We start from the raw sequence: 25,840 nt of genomic DNA on the forward strand, positions 1-25,840 counted from the left end.
GCGTATGCGTGTGCGTGTGCGTATGCGTGTGCGTGTGCATGTAATGGTCATACGTATCTTTGTAGATGAAGAAAACAAGCCTCATTGTACACGTGGAATGAAATACAGTAAACTACGGTTATAACGAACTCAAAGGGGCCACTTATTTTAGTTCGTTATAACCGTAGTTCGTTATAAGCATATGTAAAACATATATATATATATACAGCAAATGGCCGGGACAAAGAATAAGTTCGTCATATCCGTCAGTTCGTTATAAACGTGTTCGTTATAAACGTAGTTTACTGTAACTGTAAGGCACTGTGGACATTTAAGTAATGTATAACTCGTTCTGTTTAACCACGGATTTAGAAAAGCTGTATCATTAACACCTCTTCGCGCCAGACAGATCATTAACAACTATTCGTAATGCATCACGATTTCACAGCATTATTCAAAATAAATCGACAAATAATAAGATTTGCTTAAATGCAGATTGAAACCTACAGGTACAAGTTTCCTTGAAACACCGAACGTCAATTGTACTCCGTGCCATCGACACCCGAGAAGATTCGGGGTAGAACAGGTCTTCAGCATCCCATGCTTGCCGTAAAAGGTGACTATGCTTGTCGTAAAAGGCGACTAACGGGATCGGGTGGTCAGGCTCGCTGACTTGGTTGATGCATGTCATTGATCCCAATTGTGTGGATCGATGCTCATAATATTAATCACTGGATTGTCTGGTCCAGACTCGATTATTTACAGACCGCCGTCATATAGCTGGAATACTGCTGAGTGCGGCGTTAAACAACAAACCAAACAACCAACCGTTCCATCGACCGCAGCCATGTACTCCGTGCGAGGTATTATATACTAGACATATCCACGCTCTTTAGAGCATTATTGAATATTAATAATTCGTCTCTCCAAGGAGCAATTTCCAGTGCACAACATGTGGATTATCAGCCTCTCAATGCAGAAATTGTCTTTATCTGGCGGACGTTTCCCCGGGGAAATGTCAAGTCTCGAAACAAGCTCAAGACATGAAAATTATATGTGTGAGCGGTCACCAGTATTCTCCCCCGAAGCAGTATTCGGTCTACACAGTGGTCACTGTCAGTGGTCAAACTGGATTCAATAAACTATATTTGCTAATTCTCACAAGAATTAACCTCGTGGTGATGTTATACAGGCTGAGTGAGAGTCTATCCACCGGGGAAGAAAGAGAATACGTATTTGTGGGTGACGTGCAACGTTGCCAGATCGTGAATCAATGGTTCAGTGTGATATTACTGACGGATAAACGGCAGAAATAAAGCAAACATTTGATCTAAGTTACCATCAGGCCCGTTCGATGAATTCACAATGGCGAGAGGACGGAGACAGGATAGTGTTTGGATATCATTCTGTAAATTGTATTCGTAGTTTTGACAATGATGACTCGTATCAGATGGTTCTTGATTTGACCCCTGGCTGTCTTCAGCATTCCAACACTCGAGTGAGGTGAGGTGAATTTGGGTTTAACGTCGCGTCCAAGATTATTGCACTTATATAGCGACGTGCATGTACGTGTGTGTGTGTGTGCTTGTACTAGTCCGGACTGATGCTGACTTATAGTGCTAGCTCACTGAGATACCATGCCGCAGTTTAACATGAATACCCCACTCAGACACAGTATACTGACTCCGAGCCGACCAGTCCTTGTTTAAGCCCCTTAAAGCCGAGCGCCAGACAGGGTAACAACAAGTACCATCTTTTAACGTCTTTTGTATGACGCATCTTCCCTAGGCAAGAGTTAACTGACATTAAAAGTCCAGTTTCCACTCTTGCCGAACTTGGCTGGAATTCCTGGGCTCGATCGTAGCGCCACCAGTGGTGATTACGAGTTATGTCCCTTCTAAGCCTCTCCTGTGGACCAATCAGATTCCATCACTTGCATTTGTTTCAAACAAAACGGTGGCGCCAACTCAAGACGATCTGATCCAAAATCAAGATCTGTATTGTGATAAAAACCGGTCTTAGATCGCGAAGTGCATCAAATCACGCGAGCATCTTGATTAAAAACATAAAAATGTTTGGAAAATATCTGTTGACAACGAGTTGGCGGTGCACATGCTTTGCAAGTCCTGCAACCGACCGGGGCGGTGGGGTCGCATAGAGGTTAAAGCGTTCGATCGTCGCGCTGAAGGCCTGGGTTCGATTCCCAAATGGGTACAAAGTGTGAAGCCAATTTCTGGTGTCCCCGCCGTGATAATGCTGGAATGTGTCTAAAAGCGACATAAAGTCATACTCACCCACAAGACGCTGTCATTTAACTTAAATATTGTTAATTAACTCAGGACTAGATCATTTTTTGATAGGACGTTTTGAAAGACTCTGTTCTGCTGATCATCTGAATAGAAATCTTAAATCAGAACAGTCGAGGAAACGAGAGTGTTGCGCAAATAATATGATAAAACTGTTTGACGTGACGGTCGTAATCAAACATGATAAAATCACCACCAATAATATATGCTTCGTGTTATACCCGGGGATACAAGGACGCTCAGGCTTCAAAATTCACTAAACAAAGTAGTTTCCCTTTCTGCACGCGAGGATCCGCTGATCATTGGTTCGAATCCCAGATTCGCCGTTTCTGTCAGTTCCAAACCCGTGGTTTCGCCAAAGTAGAAAACGCCCAGCATCTGTATCACTTCGGTCTTGACTGCCTCATCACGATGACACGCCGAGATGTAACTAAAATGTTTTAAAGAAGCGTTTTTAACTGTCGTAACACGCTCACTCTTGTAATATCTGCCCGTGAAGATCCAGGTAAGAATAGGTCCCCAGCAACCTATGTTGGTCGTAAGAGGCGACTAAATGGATCGGGTGGTCAGGCGCGGTGACTTGGTTGATGGCATCCCCGACATCTTCCCGAGTCATGGGCATTAACTGACTATAAACGTCCAATATCCAGCCTTGCCGACATGGCTGAAGTTACATTTGGGCTGGACTAACGAGTCGATGCATAGACCAATCACAGATTTTTTTCCAAATCTTTTCATGTTTTGTTTCAATGTGCTCAAGTGATTTGAAACACTTCGCGAGGTAAGACCCTTTTTATCACAATATAGATCTTAGAATAGATATAGATTATCGATGAGATCGTCTTGACTGGGCGCCGGCATTTTTGTTTGAAGCAAATGCAAGTGATATGAGAGATGGAATCTGATTGGTCAATAGGGGGGCATTAAAGGGACATAACTCGTTATAGCCACTGGTGGCGCCATTCGTGACCAACTCGTGTTATTCCGGAACAAGCCCCTCTCATGGCCATTTTTGCGACCGGGTTCCGTCTTAGCGCAAACGGGCATACCAATTGTCACAATTGTCAACTCGTTGCGTAATGGTTCACATACATTTCACCATATATTGTATGTATTTCAGATGCAATTTAATGCACATCGGGACATGCGGAATTATAGTGTATTATTGAACACATTTAACTGTGTCTCAGGTATATTTTTAGATGCAAGACATATGTAAAATCAAAAATTATTTCTGAGGGATTTTTTGACGAAGAACGTGAAATCATATGCGCATTTTGATTGGTTCGTCGTATTTTCGCACATAACATTCATCGATAGGGGGACGAGTCTTCTTGCAGGTTACGGAAAGGGGCGAGTGGTGACGAATGTAGAGGCGCTAAAATCGAGCCTGGAACGTCAAGCGTAGTTCGGCAATGGTGGAAACTGGACCTTTACAGTCAGTTAGCTCCCTTGCCTCAGGAAGATGTACCCAGACGGCGTGTATTGGTGCTCACAATATCGATCACTGGCTTCTCTGGTCTAGACGAAGCCGTCATATAGACGGGAATATCGTTGAATGCAGCGTTAAACAGTAAACAAACAGACCATGTACTATCTGAACTGAAACTCATTATCCGTGAACATATTCCCTCGAAATCAATGTCACATGACGTCATAAATCATTATCAAAAAGACTAAACATAGTTGTTAAACAAACAACTGACAAAAAACGGTACGCGTTACACTCCAAACATATTGGATGTATCATAAACACTGTCGAGATGTCGTTGATGCACTGTTTACAGTTGGTTACATTAATTCGGACAATTCGATCCAAACGCTGATGTGAAAAAAAGATCGAATGGATGCGATCTGTCAGTGTCCAATACGTCACTTCCGGGTAGGTGTAGTTTACCCACGATCTAAACCAAAGCAGTGTCGAAACACCTAACTAATGAACAAAAATATCATTTTGTCCACAACGGGAAACGAAATCGATGAAAATGGGTATGATGTTTTGCCGACTCGTATTCAGCTCTGAAATTAAACAATGTCTAACGTTACACTTTGTAAATCGATTTCGGTTAAAAATAACTCGGTTAAGCGTGATAGTACTCCGTTATTTGTATTGCACGCATTATTTTCTCCCCCAGCGCTATGATTTGACACGTCTTATTCTAAACATAGAAATGTTTCATTAAAGCACGGTGAAAAAACATGTAATTAATATAGCAGAGATTATTTTGTGTTTCTAGGCGAATTTTTTTCATATTTGTTGGATGGTGAACTACGAAGAGAAGAAATGGAAGCTCCGTTATCTTAGTGATGATGTGTGAGTATCACACATTTGTCAGCTAACTAACGTTCCTTAGTGGTGGAGGTGTTTCTCCCTCCCTCCCTCCGTCTTCGGAGTATCTCTTCATCCTTCTGTCTATCTCGCCGACAGCCATCTCAAATGGTGAATCTGTTGTAATCGGATAAAAAGGATAATGGCTTTTGGCCTATTGGGGCTGTCAAATTTTTAAATTGTGAAATATTGATATGAGTGAGTGAGTTGGGTTTAACGCCGTTTTTAACAGTATTCCAGTTATGTCACGGCGTGTCAGCTTCATGTGGGAGGAAAGCCCGAAGTGATGCAGGTCTCAGACGTTTACCACTTCGGTGAAACCCACGAGCACTACTGATATGAAATATGTTCAAATAGCTGACAGCTAGCCTTCTTTCCTTCTTACTCTTGCACTGTGTAGACTTCTGACATGAGCGAATATTCCAGCAATATCACGGCAGGGGACACCAGAAAAAGGCTTCACACATTGTACCATGTGGGGAATCAAACCCGGGTCTTCCTCCTACATTAGGCTGACACACAGTGATATAACAGGAATACTGTTAAAAGCAGCGTTAAACCCAACTCACTAACTCATTTTGGAATTTCTAAAAATTCCATCTATACTGTCAGTGTAAGTCTCATATATGTCGTCTATACTAGTATTTATTTCAGGTCATTCGACAGTAAGTGGAATCAATTGGAACTACTTGTTTAACCTCTTGGAAGTCAGGGGTGAAAAATGTCAAGCGTTGAATTGCCCAGTGTCACTGTGTCATATTCCGTATCTCTGCGTATGGATATCACCGTGTATATCCAGAGAGTAATAAATCCTGAACGTCTGACTGCAATGGGTTTACTGTGTGACGCAGGAATTCCCCTACAGCCCTGCGTGCGTCATCACAGCGGCGACCAGGGTCGCTAACCAAGCTTAATTGTCTCGTCTAACTATCGCTGCAGCTAACCCCCATTATCTCCTCGTCCCTACATCCATCCATCCATCCGTCTGTCTGCCGCCCTTTAACCCTGCATCTATAACCAATCGATCCATCTATCAAATTATTAACCTACACCTATCTAAAATCAAGAAAAAGATATATTCGTCCGTCTGTCTGTCCTTCTTCTGTTTCTTCATCTTTTCTCCTGTCCGACCATTATCTCCGTGCGTCTATCCCCCTTTGCATCCGTCTCTTTCTGTCCCTCTATCCAACGTCTCTTTCTCTATCCGATCATCTGTCTTTCTGTCAGTCATTCTGTCTCTCTGTTCGACCGTCTGTCGCTCTGCCACGCCAAGGGTTCATGTCATCCGTCCGTTATTCCTTCACCCCTCCATCTTCCATCATCCATATCTCCATCCAGTCAGCTGTGCAGCATATAGTCATCCATCACTCGTTCAATGCCTACTTATAAAAGTGAACCCCGTTAATCCGAACGATATTGTTCAAAGCTATAAACCCGTGAAGACCCGGGGTAGAATAGGTCTGCCGCAATCCATGCTTGCCGTAAAAGGCGACTCTGCTTGTCGTAAAAGACGACTAATGGATCGGGTGGTCAGGCTCACTGACTTGGTTGATGCATGTCATCGTATCCTAATTGCGTAGATCGATGCTCATAACATCGATCACTAGATTGTCTGGTCCATACTCGATTATTTACAGACCGCCGTCATATAGTTGAAATATTGCTGAGTGGGGCATTAAACAACAAATAAACAAACAAACAAAGCGATTGGCCAGTTTCCGGATTACGTCACGGCTATAGGGGTCATGACCCCATGGGTATTTGTAAGCATACATAGTAAGGTGAGGTTTCGGACTAACAGGGGTTCGCTTTAGGTCGTATGTACGAAGTTTTCACTGAACGATACTGGAATGGTTCCAAAGTTTGATTTCCAGATGCCATTACGAAGAAGAGCATTATAGAAGAGATGTCATAACGCAGAGGTGATATAGATACGAGGTGCCATTACTAAGAGGTGCAATAGATACGAGGTGCCATTACTAAGAGGTGCAATAGATACAAGGTGCCATTACTAAGAGATGCAAAAGATACGAGGTGCCATTACTAAGAGGTGCAATAGATACGAGGTGCCATTACTAAGAGATGCAATAGATACGAGGTGCCATTACTAAGAGATGCAAAAGATACGAGGTGCCATTACTAAAAGGCGCAATAGATACGAAGTGCCATTACTAAGAGGTACAATAGATACAAGGTGTCATTACTAAGATGTGCAATAGAGAATAGATGCCATTACTAAGAGGTGCAATAGATACGAGGTGTCACTACTAAGTGGTGCAATAGGTACGAGGAGTCACTACTGAGTGGTGCAATAGGTACGAGGTGTCACTACTAAGAAGTGCAATAGATACGAAGTGTCACTACTAAGATGTTCAATAGATAAGAGGTGCCATTACTAAGAGGTGCAATAGATACTAGGTGCCATTACTAAGAGGTGCAATAGATACGAGGTGACATTACTAAGTGGTGCAATAGATACGAGGTGACATTACTAAGTGGTGCAATAGATACGAGGTGACATTACTAAGAGATGCAATAGATACGAGGTGACATTACTAAGTGGTGCAATAGATACGAGGTGACATTACTAAGTGGTGCAATAGATACGAGGTGACATTACTAAGAGATGCAATAGATACGAGGTGACATTACTAAGAGGTGCAATAGATACGAGGTGACATTACTAAGAGATGCAATAGATACGAGGTAACATTAACAGGTGAAACAGCGCAGAGATGCCACAACATAGGCCTGCATTGCATTCTGTAGACAGGAAACTGTGGTTTACGTTAACCTCTGTTCATCAATGAGCGTTATTTAAGTGTTATGCTTTCTGCACGTGCTGTTCCTATCAATGAACGTAAAGGTGGGAGTGAAGGGAGTGTGTGAAGTCAATTACACCCTGAACTTCATCATCCCCTTGGCATCTCAACACATCTCCCATTTAACGCAGTTTATTTCAGGATCACACATTAACCCTAGAAGAGTCAAAATTATACGAACAGATGTGGCGGTTCATGTGTGTTCAGTTAAAGAAAGAGATCCAGGTCAAGTGGCCAAAGGTGCCGCGACTTGCTGTGCAGAGTTGCGTCCCTTGGCCGTGTCAGGATTCGCCCATCATGGGTTTATATCGCCATGTGATTTTGTCAACACCATACCCGTTTACTTTTCCCAACATTAAAGCGCAGTTGTGTAATGGTTAAATCGGTACCTCGAATACTCTTCAAGGCAGCGCAACGCACTGATATATGGGAGGCACTGATAGCCCAGTCGTCTGAGGCGCCGCAATTCACGGTGCAGAGTTGCGTCCCTTGGGCACACCAGAAACCTATGATCGTGGGTTTGAATCCCATTTCGCCACAATCATATTTCCAGTTTGTCAGCACCAAAACGTTCTCGTGAGTTTCACCAAAGTGGTAAACGTCAGAGATCTGCATCACTTTAGGCTTTCCTCCCACATTAAGCTGACACGCTGTGATATAACTGGAATACTGTTCAAAACGTCTTTTAACTCAACTCACTCTCTCACTAATATTAACAACTGATCACCATGACATCATTGACATTTAGGAATGAAACACAAGTTCAACTGCCTTTCTGTCATTTTCAAAAACTAACAAAAAAACGTTCAAATAACCGAGACGTCTAGGCGAAGCGTGGTGTCTTCATTTAATTATGATATCATGCTTTGTTTTAATTAATCTACATACAGCCACACCGGCATGAAAAAACACCTGTAGTCGTTAAACCGCCCCCGGGGGAAAAACCACGGCCTCAAAATCCCATTTTAATTACACCTACAATGCTGTTGTACTGAGTCCGATGTAACAGGAGAACACGCCATTAATCTTTGATGCGGATGCCCTCCCCAGATATTAACGTGACCGCCACAACACTCTATTTCCGTTTTTACCCAATTTCGGCTTATTGGGGTCGGGACGTTGGTTTGAACCCAGACTCTAAGGCGAGAGCGGTTCAAACTTTAAGTAGATGTGAGTGAGTGTGGTTTTACGCCGCTTTTAGCAATATTCCAGCAATAACACAGCGGGTGACACCAGAAATGGGCTTCCCACATTGTACCCTTGTCGGGAATCGAACCTGGGTCTTCGGCGCGACGAGCGAACGCTTTAACCATTGGCCTACCCAACCGCCCCTTAAGTGGAAGTAAGGGTGTCCGATGTTGAACATACTGCCATTCAACATGTGCTTTACCAAAATGATATTGAAATTGCTAAAAAGTAGAATTTCTGAAACAGTCTTTTCGCGCCAGGGTTTATTCGTCTATCTCGATCATCCCTTATCTCGATACTACGGTTATGTCGAAATACTCAGAAGCTTCTGTGATCTCCTGATTATCGTTTCAGTCGTTCGTGTTAAAAGAATCATTGTGAATCGGAATCAAACGTATTGAAATGAGAAACGACAGGTTTCGGTAGAATTACATCTACAAAATTTGGAGACTCAGAGTTCAAATAGGTCCCCAGCATCTTTTGCTTTTCGTGAAAGGGGAGTAAATTTATCAAGCTCGCTGACTTTGTTGATTGCGTGTCCTCGTGCCCCGTTTTGGGAGTTGCTCATGATATCAATCACCGGTACGCCTGATTCAGGTTTGATGGGTTGCAAGTCGATGTGTTAAAGCTGAAATAATTGCTGAGTGCAGCGATAAACAACAAACAAGTATATACACTTCGGATTAATTATCTTATGGTTTCATAGTTTGTTGTTTAATGCTGCACTCAGCGATATACCAGCCACATAACGGTCGGCTGTAAATAATTGAGTATGGATCAGACAATCCAGTGAGTGTCATCATGAGCATCGATAGACGCAATTGCGATTCAGTAACATGAATCAACCAAGTCAGCGAGTCTGACCCCCCGATCCCGTTAGTCGCCTTTCACGACAAGTATAGTCGCCTTTTACGTCGAGGATGGGTTGCTGAAGACCAACTCCAATCCAACCCGGATCTTCATCTGATGTCATAGACATGACATTGTGATATATATTCATCTTTAGAATGAGTTTTGACGCCACTTCTTACAATATTCCTGTTTGTTTGTTTGTTTAACGCATCTCTCTGCAATATTCCCGCTGTAGGACGATGGCCTGTAAATAACCAGAGTCTAAACCAGACGATCCATCGATTGAAATTGCGAGCAACGAGCCTGACCCCCCCCCCCCCCCCCCCCGATCCATTAAAACGCCTTATACGACCAGCACTGGTTGCTTGGCACCCCTCATAATCCAGAAACCCCATGGGGTCAATATCCTGTACTAGGGGACCACGGGTGGGTGTGTGTGGGTGTGTTGGGGAGGGAGGGGGGGGGGGGGGGGGTCGTCAGGACAACCATAGGCTATCCACGCTGAATATTCAGATGTGGTTTTTTTTAACAATATTTATATTCACATAAGACAATGCCTATAAAATAGTATAGGTGTGATATATCTGTCAGCATGACAACACAATGAACAGAGCAAGCTCCGTGGGTGTCAGTCCAGTTTCAGTCGCCCAGCTTGTCACAAAAATCATCATGTCTGTCCTTGGCAAAAACACACATCACATGATCAATCTATATACGTCGTCAACATGCGCAAGTTACGCCATCTGAGACGGAACCCAGCCTCACACAATCCTGACCTCACATCAAGCTATGTCAGTAATAACACCCATATGACGTCGCGCAAAGAGCTCCGGGAACCAGCTTAACGTCACACACTACTCTGACGTCAAAATCTCGCGCTGGCGCCCTGAAAACTGAAGATAATAAGAAATGCGTTGAATGGCGCGTTTAACGGAAGACTGACGCGCGGCACGATATGAAAACCCGTCTGTCGTTAGATCACCAGGCAACACTGTCAAGGGGTACGGGCCGACTTCTGAGCATTTCGTTAAATGGATTTCGCGATCAAATAAGGTACTGGAATGTAATTTCTGTTTGTTTAGCGGATCAAAAAGCGCCTGGTCACTTGCAGTCAGTAATCAGCGCTTCAAACGAAACGTGCCTAGCTTCCTCATGATATGTCTTTCGTGAGGAACATGACATTTCTTAATTGACCAAATTTAAAAGTTTTCTTACGAGAAGGAAAATCGAGTAAAATTGCAAAAAACAGCAAGATGAATGTGGCTTTGATTTATACGAATATAAAGCGAGTTAGAAAATGTCACTGGTGGCTTTCTTTAGCGTTTTCCCGTCACGAAATTCCTTTTTTCTGAAATGAAAGTGAATTATTTAATATTTCTGTATTGCGTGAAGACACATACGCTGCCTTTGTTGAACGATGACAATGACCTTTGGTAGAAAAGTGCTAAGTTTGTATTATTAAAAACGTTTTATAGAAACACCGTTCCAAATTTTACAGACATGATTTGGTAATTATTCCAACTTTACGATCAGCAAATGTTTTTCAACCTTATTCACAAAACCAATATCCTGGAACAAAATAGGATCAAGAGCGATTATCAATCAGTCGTTATGATAAACGTACTGTATTAATAGGGTGCTAAGGCTTACTGATTGTAGATGATTGAGTGAGTGAGTTGTGTTTAATGCCGCAAAAATTGTATCACGAAGTGATGCGGCTTTTAGACGTTTACCACTTTAGCGTAACCCGCTGACAAACCTAGAAACGTAATCAGGGCGGAACGGGATTCCAACCCACGATCACAGGATTCTGGTACGCCCAAGGGACACAACTCTTCACAGCGAATTGCGCCGCGAGACGACTGGGCCACACACCCCAAATACTACATTAAGCGAATATTTTGTAATTTCCTGTTTCACGCTAAGTTGATTAATAGCTCTTCAAGTAGATTTAAGGTTATTTATGCTATGGTAATAGTTCACTTCTCGTATCGTGACATTCCCTCGAGTACCTGCTGATCCAGGCACTGCTAAGGGACACAACTCTTGCGCCGCCACCACCGGGCCAAGAAGATGACATCGGTGAGTGTCCTATTTTCATAAACAATTAACAACAATTTGTCACTGGAAGGAAAACCGTTTTTTGTCGCGAAATATGAAGTCGGGGCTGAAATAGATATTCTCCTCCACGCCCACGTCCAACCTAATTGCTAAGCGACATCGGTGAAGGCATACTGTAAAGTGTCCTTGATAATAATGTGTTTAAATGAATAATGCGCCAAATCAGTCAGTTCCAGTCAATGGATCTAAGCGTTACATCATTATCCCAGACAGTGGAATAATGTGCACTCGATTTTCATTCTCAACTCCCTGGGGAGTATGCAACCCAAACAGCCTGTGGGGCGCCAGAAGGTTGACATCCATCTCATCCTACCGGGAACCCATTCCTGTTTGAAGAATATTTTGAATAAAGTCAGTTGCCTTAGGTGACACCACATGTAATAAGTGTGGGGCAGGACCGACGCCGCAGAAGCTATCAGGAGTCAAGCTGCCGAACATGGTCACCCATCCAACTACTCTCCGCCACCAGCTTTACTTAACATCGCTTGACTGTTTACCTGTGCGCTGTGCAAAATCCAGATGGATTTCCGCTGTGCTACCATCCACCCTCCAAACAGTACTTTTACAAATGACCCAATCCTCCATCAAATGAACTCAGATCTTACAAAAACTTTTTCCAAAGACGTTAATACATGAAACAACAGCCACTGAACAACAGAACCATGCTGCGATGCCAGACGCTCCGACAATATTCAACAAACCTTTTTAACCGACAATCCGTTCTGTTAATAATAGCATCAGCGATGCCACGTTTACCACGACATTAACTATGTTATTGCCCAAATGTTTGGCCCTGTTCGTTGAAATTCTTCAGGTGGTATAGAGTTAATATCCATAACAAAACATATTATAGGGATATTGTTTTGTATGGTGTCAGGGAAGAAAACGATGATTCTGAAGATATGAATTTGTTGTTGTTGTTGTTGTTGTTGCTGGCTATATTAATCATATTCAGACGTAAACGTAACTAGAAATCACTGTCATTTTATTGTGTTATTTAATACATATTAATTATGCGCTACTAATTGCTGAAGTCTATCAAGTCACCGATTGCATCCAAACAGTTCTTGATGTCAATTAATAAATAGTATTATTGTATTTACTTTTAAGTTTGTTTGTGGTTTAACGCCGCACTCAGCAATATGACGGCGGTCTGAACCAAACAATCCAGTGATTGACATCATGCGCATCAATCCACGCAATTGGGATACGATGACATCATGATCCATTATTCGCCCCGATTATGTTTCCAGGTTTGTCAGCACCATACCCGTGCTCCTGGTTTTCACCAAAGCGGTTAACGTCGAAGACCTGCATCACTTCGGGCTTTCCTTCAATACGAAGCTAACGCCGAAATATAACTGAAATGTTCAAAGAGGCGTTAACCCCAACTCACTCAACAACTCACTCACTCCGTATAACAAAGTTATGGCTACATACTATTTGATGTTTGTTGTTTAACGCCGCACTCAGCAATAGTCCAGCTATATGACGGCGGTCTGTAAATAATCGAGTCTGGACCAGACAATCCAGTGATTGACATCATGTGCATCGATCTCCGCAACTGGGATACGATGACATGCATCAACCAAGTCAGCGAGTCTGACCACCCGAACCCGTTAGTCGCCTCTTACGACAAGCATAGTCGCCTTTTACGGCAAGCGTTGGTTGCTGAAGACCTATTCTAACCCGGATCTTCACAGGTGTATTTACTTTTAACATGGAAACAATACCCACTGAAAGGCCTGTCCACGTGGCCCCGTACAGGGTTGCTGCATCACGATGTCATGAAGACGCAAAACAAAAAGAAGAAATGTTAACCAATAAACTAAAAATCATGAGAACGGTACGATGATGACAGACCGGATATCCTAACAAGCGGATCCTGGAACGGCCACGCCTCAGACCACATGGCCCTCCTTGATCCCCGAACATTTCTTCAGTGATGCGTCGTTACATATATATACAAATATATATTCTTCGGAGTAATTTAAAATACAATATTAATTTTATAAAATTATAAATAATGTTCAACATCTGTTCACCAGCAATGCAATGCATTGTTAAATAGGGGGCACGGGTGGCCCAGTCGTCTAAGGCGCCGCGATTCGCTGTGCAGAGTTGCGTCCCTTGGGCACGCCAGAAACCTTTGATTGTGGGTTCGAATCCCGGTTCGCCCCGATTATGTTTCTAGGTTTGTCAGCACCATGCCCGTGCTCGTGGGTTTCACCGAAGTGGTAAACATCTGAGACCTGCATCACTTCGGGCTTTCCTCCCACATTAAGCTGACACGTCGCGATATAACTGGAATATTGTTAAAAGCGGCGTTAAACCCAACTCACTCACTCACTCACTCACTCACTCACTCATTGTTAAATAAACACCGGCATCAGCAAGAACAACCAACTCCTCTATCTCAGCTGGCAGAGTATCGATTAAGCGAAGACAGCTGCTATTATTACCCTACACATTACTTAAGTCGTATAGTGAGTGCGTTGTACTTCTACCGCCAACTGTATTTGAAACATATTAATTTCATTTTTTCTGTCTAATTTGACAGAGCGACCGTGCGAACAGCTCCCATGAGAGTAGCTTCAACGTCGATGGGTGTACGCTGGGAGAAATGAATGAGGTTCCGCGTAGAACAGACGTCATCTTGGGCCTCATCACCACCTGCTGGTGTGATGCAATGCACGTTGACCTCGTTGAATGTTACTGGGTCAAAAAGTTCTTGGCTTTACAACCTCGCTTCCATCGAGAAGACGATCCATAGCGTTTTATTTCACATCGTGATTAAGTCTGTTAGCTTTGAAAGCATATCCGGGTCGGTAGCAGAGTGGTTAAAGCGCTCGCTCGTCACACTGAAGGCCCGGGTTCTATTCCCCACATTGGTACAATGTGTGAAGCCATTTCTGGTGTCCCCCGCCGTGAATTTGCTGCAATATTGATAAAAGCGACGTTAAGCCATACCAGATTATTTTAGATAGCGTTAGTCCGGCAACACCCAATTAGCTTTTCTTTAGATTTAATCATTAGCAAATGCCACCAGGTTTAGAGTGAGTGAGTGAGTTGGGTTTAACGCTTAGAACATTATATCACGGTGTGTCAGCTTAATGTGGGAGGAAAGCCCGAAGTGATGCAGGTCTCAGACGTTTACCACTTCGGTGAAACACACGAGCACGCGTATGGTGCCAACACTAGAAACATAATCGGGGCGAACCGGGATTCGAACCCACAATCATAGGTTTCTGGCGTGCCCAAGGGACGCAACTCTGCACAGCGAATCGCGGCGCCTTAGACGACCTGGCCACCCCTGACCCCTCGAGGTGTAGAAAGTAACATACTGGTCATGAGGAATCAAGTTTGTTTGTTTCTTCTTAACGCCGCTCTCGGCAATATACTAGCGACATGACGGTGGTCTGTAAATATTAGTCTGGACAAGACAATCCCGTGATTGACATTATAAGCATCGATCCACACAATTGGGATACGATGACATGAATCAACCAAGTCAGCCAGCCTGACCATCCGATCCCGTTAGACGCCGCTTACGACAAGCATGGGTTGCTGAAGGCCAATATTCTAACCCGGGTCTTCAAACGAGAAAGTTAATAACTTCCAGTCGTGGTCAACATTAATTCTTGAGGGACAGATACTCTAATTCTCGGCTGCGAGAAGGTTATTCATGTGGGTATCCTGATCTGATGCGCAAACGCCAGCTGAAGTCTATACGTTGGAACGACGTCACATTAAACCGTGGCGTCAACAATGGGCTGCGTTATTCGTTCGTTTGACGTAAGAAGGAGTCTCTTCTAAAACACTGAAAACAATGGCTCGAACTAAGCAATCGGAATGAAGCAAAAAGATATCAAGCAAAGATATCAAGCAAAGAATATACAGAAAATCATTCACCCATGTCCGCGAAATCTATTCAACAGGCCCAATTATTTTATAATTAATTACAGTAAACTACGTTTATAACGAACACGCTTATAACGAACTGACGGATATAACTAAATGTGTTTTGATCCCGCCCGTTTGCGGTATATTTGCTGTTTATATGCTGTATATATGCTTATAACAAACTACGGTTATAACGAACTAAAATTAGTGGTACTTTCAGTTCGTTTACTGTCTTTATTTTAGTTTTATTGACGTCGTCTGTAATAATCAAACACGACAGCAACAGTTTCGTTTCTTGTAACGCCGGACTATTCCAGCTATGCATGTAAATCTTCGAGACCAGAATGACCGCCTCCGTGGTCTAGTGGTAGAGCGTCTAGTGGTCCGCCCGGAGAGCGGAAGGTCCGGGGTTCGATCCCCGGCCACGTCATACCAAAAGACGTTAAAAGATGGTACTTGTTGTTATCCTGTCTGGCGCTCGGCATTAAGGGGCTTAAACAAGGAGTGGTCGGCTCAGAGTCAGTATACTGTGTCTGAGTGGGGTATTCATGTTAAACTGCGGCATGGTATCTCAGTGAGCTAGCACTATAAATCGGCATCAGTCCGAACTATATTTAGTACAAGCAGCATAACAAACACATACACGTACATGCACGTCGCTATATAAGTGCAATAACCCAATTTCCCCTCACCTCACCTCAAGTCCAGAAAATCCAGTGATTAACATGATGGGCAACGGTCTGCGAGTCAAGGAGTCTAATCCTGTGATCCATTAAGTCATCCTGTACATCAAACAGGTTGTAGCTAGGATGCCAATTCTAGCCTGAACTCCCACGGGGACGAGCCATATGGTACAGTAGTGTCGGCTAGCCTGAATTCATAATTAAGCCGTTAAATAATCCACTGCAAAAACGGAATAGCATATTGAACAAAAAATATAAGCATCACAAATACAACATATTTATTACCCATTTTCCACCAAAAAGACTAGACCTCAATGATTTCAATAACGAAAAAGCATATCATCGAATTTTTAACCTTACCATAAAGTTATAATGAATGACTTCGTTTAGACTTAATAATTTCGATTGATTCGTAATTTAGTCTCCACAAGTTATTTCTCATGTAATACGACGATCGGAATTTGCTGCCATTTCCTTCATGCCGTTTCAAGGTTGAATTGTTTAATGTGAAAAAATATCGAGTGTTCATAACAAATTAATCAACAGTTCTTTTGATGTTTAATACCAGGCGGAGTGGGTCGGGCCAAACCAACAAAGGCAGCCAGCCGTGACTAAATCGGGTGCTGCAAGCGGGCATCATCTTGGCCTGTAAACCACGAGACGATCTTCATCTGCTTTACAGCTCAGATCCTGGTGAGTTTATGTGGAGAGGAAACATCGACTTCCTCTGATGTCATCACCCGACACGAGAATTGAAATAAAGATTATGGCTAGATTACGTAGAGATCCACAGACACCACCCCACCCAAACCCCCACAACCGCCACCCCCACCCCCACAAGTTATCCCGTAATTTAAACTCAACAAATCTCTTCTTTTTGTCCCATATAATACATGTTGGTACATAAACAATTTCAATGGGGAGATGGCACTGATATCGTTCGTTAACTGGTCTTTCAGCTGTCTTGAGGTAACCTATAACGGCAATCGTGTTCTTTTTATAAGCAGGGGTGAGATGAATTGGGGTTTAACGCCGCGTTCAAGATTACTGCACTTATATAGCGTGTGTGGCATCAATTATGCACACTGGATAAACCAGCCTCCACTTGCTTGTATGAGCCACGAGAGGCCCTGCGGTATTGGGCGCCGCAACTCGCTGTGCAGAGTTGCGCCCCTTAGTCATGCCATGAACCTATGATCGTGGCCTTTCCTCCCACGCTAAGCTGACACGCCGTGATATAACTAAATACCGTGGCGTAACTGTTCAAAGCGGCGTTAAATCAAACTCACTCACGCACTCACCAGTCTCAGACTTGCTCGGAACAATATCAGAAATATTCGCGGTCCTTCTTTTCTAGAACGGACTGTGTGTCAAGATTAGACCCCTACCGTCACGTTTTTACTAATATTGACCAGCCGTATTTGTGTTCGAAAATAGAACGAGACATCTTACACCACACTCTCCTTGTGAAGATATATGATGGTGTTTGATGCCTTCTCAGAGGTGAGCTATTATCGTGCTTTCCTAACGTCTAATCAAGAACTAAGCGAAATATCAGTCGCTGTAGATAAGAGCACCAGGCCGCGCCACGCAAACATTGAGATAACACAAATTAACACATACAGAATATGTGCTTGTATCAGAAGTCGATAGGAAAACAGTAGGTCGTTAGCAGTGCATATCGCTTGCTGATACTTTCCAAATGTTAGCCATGTTGATTATATCGGTGGCTGATAGGGAAATTACCCCTCATATACGTTCTGTAACGATCCTGGGATGCAGTCCGCTTGTTCAGTTGGAACCCGCTTGTGCCGAATAAATGTCGGCTAATAATGGTAACATTAGTCGTATTGTAACTCGTAGCATACTTCAGTTTGACTTAATGGACATTTTCTTCTCTCATTTTGTTAGCGTGTCCATGTGGCATTTAAGAAATCAAGTTATTTGGTTGAATAAAGATTCCACTGTTTAAATTCTCACAAAATGCATGCATTGGTCGTGTAGGTTCGTGTTATGTTTTGTCCAAATATGGGATCGTGTATTGTCTAATGTTTGTGATAGTGAATTGTACAATGTTTGTGATAGTGTATTGTCCAGTGTTTATGATAGTGTATTGTCCAGTGTTTATGATAGTGTATTGTCCAATGTTTGTAATAGTGTATTGTCCAATGTTAATGATAGTGTATTGTCCAGTGTTTATGATAGTGTATTGTCCAATGTTTATGATAGTGTATTGTCCAATGTCTATGATAGTGTATTGTCCAGTGTTTATGATAGTGTATTGTCCAGTGTTTATGATAGTGTATTGTCCAATGTCTATGATAGTGTATTGTTCAGTGTTTATGATAGTGTATTGTCCAGTGTTTATGATAGTGTATTGTCCAATGTCTATGATAGTGTATTGTCCAGTGTTTATGATAGTGTATTGTCCAGTGTTTATGATAGTGTATTGTCCAGTGTCTATGATAGTGTATTGTCCAGTGTTTATGATAGTGCATTAGCATTGTCCAGTGTTTATGATAGTGCATTAGCATTGTCCAGTGTTTATGATAGTGTATTGTTCAGTGTTTATGATAGTGTATTGTTCAGTGTTTATGATAGTGTATTGTCCAGTGTTTATGATAGTGTATTGTCCAGTGTTTATAATGGTGTATTGTCCAGTGTTTATGATAGTGTATTGTCCATTGTTTATGATAGTGTATTGTTCAATGTTTATGATTGTGTATTGTCCAGTGTTTATGATAGTGCATTAGCATTGTCCAGTGTTTATGATAGTGTATTGTCCAATGTTTATGATAGTGTATTGTTCAATGTTTATGATAGTGTATTGTTCAATGATGGGTCTGAATAATCACACGGGAGTCGGACAGTGCCAATAATGGTTTGTGTGTTTGGCTAATAATAGCCTTGACAGCAGAGTTTGCTGAATCCTAACACGATTACCAACACCAGCTGGGGAATAAGCAGATAACGTTGGCATATAGCATTGACTTAACCATAAATACAACATATTACACGTGTAATAAGATATGTATATACGACCTAACTGATACATATCTCGTAATGAAAAGGTTAATGTTTGGGAATGGAATGTGTTGCTGCAATATCAAGATATTTTCATAGATAGCACACTATGTTTACTCATTCGTGGGAGATGGTGGCCCATGCGTCGAAGTATCCTTAATGCGATGTGTAGAGGTACGTCCCTTCCATGCTAGGAATCTTCTGATCGTGATTGAAATCCATGATACCCCGCGATGAAAGCATTGGTTTGTAAGCACCATATCCTGCTCGTGGGTTTCACTTAAGAGGGAATTTCACTCTGGGATTTACTCTGCAAGTGTATGCACCTTAAATTTAATTGTATACTGTTCAGAGCAGCGTCGCACCAACTCACTCAACCATTCTCGCTCCTACATTCACCGCGTGGGGATTCAGGGTTAGAATTGGTCCCCAGCAACCTATGCTGGTCACAAGAGGCGTCTAAAGGGATCGGATGGTCAGGTCTTGGTGGATTTCGTGTCATCGCACTCCAACGGCGCGCGTCGTTGCTCACAATATAAATCACTTAAATATTTACAGGCCGACGTCATTAACCTGTAGTATTGCTCAGCGAAGCGTTACACGACAAACACAAACGCACGCGCGCACAACACACAAACACAACACACGCACGCACGCACGAACGCACACACATTTTAACATTCAGTGTGTTTTAAGGGATGGGCGATAAAAGAACTTCGACATTTATAAGACCGTCTTCAGGTTTTTAGTTTTTTAGTTTTTTAGTTCCATTCCAATTAAGTAAAAGGATAATTACACCCATTCACCAATGGCTGACATTTAGTCTCAACTGCCACTGATTGTAACTGTTTCGTTCAAACGGGCATATTATTAAGGCGACGTGGAATACCACTGCTTCCCCTACAACTATCATTAAGCAAGACAAGAGGGTGAGCTTGTCGTCTTGAACTGAATCAACCTTTTCACAAGGTCATGCATTCATGTTTTTCAACCTTACAACGGTATGGCTCGGAGTGCCAAACGTTCCGAATCAGCGTCATGTCACAACGGAGGGTGCAGGATGCATTCGTAATGCAATAGAGTATATCAGGCGAAAACACGTGCATAATATATAAACTGGCACAATCAATTATGACTGAACTTTTGTTGCAATTTGTGAATGAGTTTGGTTTTACGCCGCTTTTAGCAATATGTATGCAATATCACAACGGGGGACACCAGAAATGGGCTTGACTCATTGTACGCTTGACTAACATCTAGTCTCTGAAATGAAAAAAAATAGTTGTTAAGTTTTAGGTATAAAATATGATTAAAAGGAGCCTGGAGACTTTCTTCATTTTCAGATGCAGAAATCTAGACTTGCCAAATATCATAGACTTGTGTGGGCTGCCATTGGATATTTTTGTTTCAGGGTCTGTATAACAGATTAAGTGTACACATGTGCGGGATCGAACCCGGGGCCTCGGCGTGACGAACTATCGGTTTAACCACTTGACTACCCCACCGCCCCTTTAGTAGGTTATCACAAAAGTTGCATATGGATTTTTCCGAAATTTGTCAATCAATTATTATCGTGAAAGCAAAAGCTTAGAATAAAGCACACCATAAACTTTATTTGTCACTGGTAATAAAAATAATTTTCACAAATACTTACACTCATTCGCAAACATGTCAATCAATTTAAAAGAAGTTATCATCTGAACGCAATCGAAGCTAATAAAAATGAAATATATTTCATTAACTATTACGTTTATGAGCAAAATATTCTCGATTTAATTCACATATTCAGTAGTCATTTAAAATGGTATATCGTCTTTTGAACCCACCAGGAAGGGTCAAGGCATAATTGACCTCAAGGTCAACAAGCGCGTGGCGATGAACGCTGAGCTTCGAAGCGTGTGATGGCGGACGACGCGGCTACTCAACTGTGGTGGCGTGTCCGTCTCGATCTTCAGGCTGGGCTGCCTCCACACATGAAACCTTCTTATTATGAGGCCCTGGGCTCAGATTCAGGTGGGTTATGTATGCTTCGGGAGTGGCAGCTTATTTATTATCCGATTTATTAGAATGTTTGCGGTATAAAGATTCTGATTTACGTGTCCATTGACGCAGGCAGTGGAGGGATCCGCGGAATGTCTAAACGCAGTGCGCTCAGTCGATGATCATTTGGAGACGTCCGTTAGATTCTGACTGTTTATGAAGCGGTTTCAATCTTACATCAAAACACTGCAATCACTACCATAGATCGTGTTGGAAATCAAAGAGAAGATGGTGTTTTGTAATAGGCATTTGAAAGAGGCCGCGGGAAAAGAACTTTGTGTGTGTGAGGGGTGGGGGTGGGGGGGGGGGGGGGGGGGTGGGGGGTGGAGGAGGAGAGGAATGGTATGGAGGATGGTGGAGGGGGGGGGGGTTTGATGCAGAGGATGGATGTACAGTTTGATATATGTTATAACGCGAATTGATTTGGGCAGACATGGATATGGAGTGAGATCAGAAAGTAAGAGAGAGTTGAATATGTGAGTTTGCTGCGTTAAATGTGGATGTGTGATGTACTCTATAGTTGTGGTTTCATGACATGAGAGCCAGTGTCACAGAGTTGTTAAAGTCGGAGAGATCGAGGTGGGAAGGGCGAGAACCGGAGCGATGTGACAGTCAGAGAAAGGTGAAAGTCGGAGAGAGGTGAGAGCGTGAGAAGGGTGAGAACCGGAGCGATGTGAAAGTCTTGTGAAAGTCAGAGAGAGGTGAGAGCGTGAGAAGGGTGAGAACCGGAGCGATGTGAAAGTCTTGTGAAAGTTGGAGAGAGGTAAGAAGGGTGAGCGGAGCGATGTGAAAGTCAGAGAAAGGTGAAAGTCGGAGAGAAGTGAGGGTCGGAGATGTAAGAGTCCAATTATCCGTACATTAACCACAGCCTTCAAACCGCACGTCGCTACCCTCCACTATAAGAAAAGGTGAGGTGAAATGGGGTTGAACGTCGCGTCCAAAATTATTGAACTTATATAGCAACGCGCATGCACGTGTGGCTGCTTGTACTAGTCCGGACTGATGCAGATTTATAGTAGCTAGCACACTGAGATACCATGCCGCAGTTTAACATGAATACCCCACTCAGACACAGTATACTGACTCCGAACCGAGCAGTCCTTGCTTAAACCTCCCAATGCCGAGCACCAGACAAGGTAACAACAAGTACCATTTTTTAACGTCTTTTGGTATGACGCGGCCGGGGATCGAACCCCGGGCCTTCCGCTCTCCGGGCGGACGCTCTACCACTAGACCACGGAGGCGGTCTCTGTAAGACAAGAATACCATAAGGTCATTTGTGTACTTTCAGCAAGAGAGTGATGCCGAAATTCCCCACGCGCCTCTGTGTTTACAATGTCCACAAATATCATATGTCCTCAAATTTGCGGATGTTATTGGCTATTTGAAACGTGGAAAATTCATTTGAAAACCACCGGAGTCCATCTCCTTGGTCCATCTTCGGTGGTTCATAGGGAACAAAAAGCAGCCCGCTATCTGTCAGGCACTTGGCACCCGTTCTGTAGATGATTAAGCCATTATCTGGGGGATTTCTTTACTTTTACAAAACCTTAATAAAAGCTGAAACCTCTCATATCGATCGTGCCCAACTCGCCAGGCATAAGTCTCGATGTCAGTGCTGTTAACAAGTAGTCGAAATGTGGTGTTACTTCAGACCTACTTGAGTCAAATTAGCTCCAATTGAGACTCGTCATGAAGATGCTGTGCATCCCCCCTTGGCTCGCGTGGATCGCATTACGCAACGAAAAGTGTTCATATCTAAACTGGGGCTTAACAGCTTCACGTCACTTCAAACGTCAAAATTCAAACCAGCAAGCAGAGGACAGAAGGCCCTCACGGGTGGAGAGCAGGGGTGGGGGAGACAGGAGGGTCAGAGAAAGGTTTCAATGAGAGGGGTTTCCGGAGAGAGAGGTTCGGAGAGAGGGTTCAGAGGGGGGTTTAGAAGGAGGTTCGGAGAGAGGGTTCAGAGAGGGGTTTTAGAGAGAGGGTTCAGAGAGGGGTTTGAGAGACAGGAGTTGGGAGAGAGGGTTCGGAGAGGAGCTTTAGATGAGGAGGTTCAGAGAGGGGTTTGAGAGACGGGGGTTCGGAGAGAGGGTTCAGAGAGGGGTTTTAGAGAGGGGGTTCAGAAAGGGGTTTTAGAGAGGGGGTTCGGAGAGAGGGTTTTAGAGAGGGCTTTTAGAGAGAGGGTTCAGAGAGGGGTTTGAGAGACGGGGGTTCGGAGAGATGGTTCAGAGTGGGGTTTTAGAGAGGGGGTTCAGAGAGGGGTTTTGGAGAGGGGGTTCGGAGAGAGGGTTTTAGAGAGGGTGTTCAGAGAGGGGTTTGAGAGACGGGGGTTCAGAGAGGGGTTTTAGAGAGGGGGTTCAGAGAGGGGTTTTAGAGAGGGGTTCGGAGAGAGGGTTTAGGAGAGGGGTTTTAGAGAGAGGGTTCAGAGAGGGGTTTGAGAGAGAGGGTTCAGAGAGGGGGTTCGGAGAGAGGGTTCAGAGAGGGGTTTTAGAGAGAGGGTTCAGAGAGGGGCTTCGGAGAGAGGGTTCAGAGAGGGGTTCGGAGAGGGGTTTTAGAGAGAGGGGTTTGAGATACGGGGGTTTGGAGAAAGGGTTCAGAAAGGGGAGAGGGGTTCAGAAAGGGGTTTTAGAGAGGGGGTTCAGAAAGGGGTTTTAGAGAGGGGGTTCGGAGAGAGGGTTTTAGAGAGGGCTTTTAGAGAGAGGGTTCAGAGAGGGGTTTGAGAGACGGGGGTTCGGAGAGATGGTTCAGAGAGGGGTTTTAGAGAGGGGGTTCAGAGAGGGGTTTTGGAGAGGGGGTTCGGAGAGAGGGTTTTAGAGAGGGTGTTCAGAGAGGGGTTTGAGAGACGGGGGTTCGGAGAGAGGGTTCAGAGAGGGGTTTTAGAGAGGGGGTTCAGAGAGGGGTTTTAGAGAGGGGTTCGGAGAGAGGGTTTAGGAGAGGGGTTTTAGAGAGAGGCTTCAGAGAGGGGTTTTAGAGAGAGGGTTCAGAGAGGGGTTTTAGAGAGGGGGTTCGGAGAGAGGGTTCAGAGAGGGGTTTTAGAGAGAGGGGCTTCGGAGAGAGGGTTCAGAGAGGGGTTCGGAGAGGGGTTTTAGAGAGAGGGTTCAGAGAGGGGTTTGAGATACGGGGGTTTCGAGAAAGGGTTCATGGATGGGTTTTAGAGAGGGTGTTCAGGGATGGGTTCGGAGAGAGGGAGTTCAGGGAGGGGTTTTAGAGAGGGTGTTCAGGGATGGGTTCGGAGAGAGGGAGTTCAGGGAGGGGTTTTAGAGAGGGTGTTCAGGGATGGGTTCGGAGAGAGGGGGTTCAGGGAGGGGTTTGAGAGACGGGGGTTCGGAGAGAGGGGTTCAGGGAGAGATTTCAGAGACGGGGTTCGCAGAGAGGGTTCAGAGAGGGGTTTTAGATGAGAGGGTTCAGGGAGGGGTTCGGAAAGAGGAGGATTAGGGAGGGAGTTTCAGAGATGGGGGTTCAGAGAGGGGTTTTAGAGGGGGTGTTCAGGCATGGGTTCGGAGAGAGGGGGTTCATGGAGGGGTTTGAGAGACGGGAGTTTGGAGAGAAGGCTCAAAAAGGGCTTTCAGAGCGGGTTCCAAGATGGGGTTTAGAGGGAGGAGAGTGGAGACAGAGTCCAGACAGTAAGTTATGGGCATCAGGTCTGAAGTTAAATCAGATTGAAACGAGACTGTTGTCTTTTATTGTTTTCTGTTCCCATTAGGTATGTGGGGCGTGGTGTGGCAGTGAAAGCCATGGCCAATTAGTGGGAAGCAGTTGTTGCGATTGTAAACAGTGTCCTACGTGTTTCTTACATTGTTCCGTGTGTTCAAAGTTAATTACATTCATTAGCAAGAAGGTCATTGACCATAAGAACATCAACCCATACAGCGGGGCATACCTACTTGACCCAGGTCACCATTGTGAAGCACAAACAGACACCAGAGAACAGACGGACTGTCCTAACACCCAAATTCCCTCAGATCTGAAAACTATCTACCTCAGGTCGGAACTCTCTCTTCAGATCTGAACACCAGGTTCCCCAGGTCTGAACACTAGCTTCCTCATATCTGAATACCATCTTTCTCACGTCTGTACATCGGTTTCGTCAGAAAGGACCACCTCATCAAACAAATTTGAAAACCCGCATTCCTTAGATCTGAACATCGCCTTACTCAGATCTGAACATCGCCTTACTCAGATCTGAACACCGCCTTACTCAGATCTGAACTCCGCCTTACTCAGATCTGAACACCGCCTTACTCAGATCTGAACATCGCCTTACTCAGATCTGAACACCGCCTTACTCAGATCTGAACATCGCCTTACTCAGATCTGAACATCGCCTTACACAGATCTGAACACCGCCTTACTCAGATCGGAACACCGCCTTACTCAGATCGGAACATCGCCTTACTCAGATCTGAACATCGCCTTACTCAGATCGGAACACCGCCTTACTCAAATCTGAACACCGCCTTACTCAGATCGGAACAGCGCCTTACTCAAATCTGAAAACCGCCTTACTCAGATCTGAACACCGCCTTACTCAAATCTGAACACCGCCTTACTCAGATCTGAACACCGCCTTACTCAGATCTGAACACCGCC

General features: G+C 43.9%; 1 protein-coding gene across 1 annotated transcript in view; it reads left to right on the forward strand.

The window, feature by feature from the left end:
* LOC125372630 (golgin subfamily A member 6-like protein 22) overlaps positions 1–14,370 on the forward strand; it is a 65,551-nt gene extending 51,181 nt beyond the window's left edge. Inside the window, exon 2 of the mRNA XM_048383084.1 lies at positions 14,158–14,370. Coding sequence (XP_048239041.1) covers positions 14,158–14,370 — 213 coding nt within the window. The remainder of the gene's footprint in view (positions 1–14,157) is intronic.
* The last annotated feature ends 11,470 nt before the right edge of the window (positions 14,371–25,840 follow it).

This window comes from Haliotis rufescens, unplaced genomic scaffold, assembly GCF_023055435.1.
Source record: "Haliotis rufescens isolate VD_foot unplaced genomic scaffold, xgHalRufe1.0.p SCAF_44, whole genome shotgun sequence".
In the NCBI taxonomy this organism is placed as follows: Eukaryota; Metazoa; Mollusca; class Gastropoda; order Lepetellida; family Haliotidae; genus Haliotis; species Haliotis rufescens.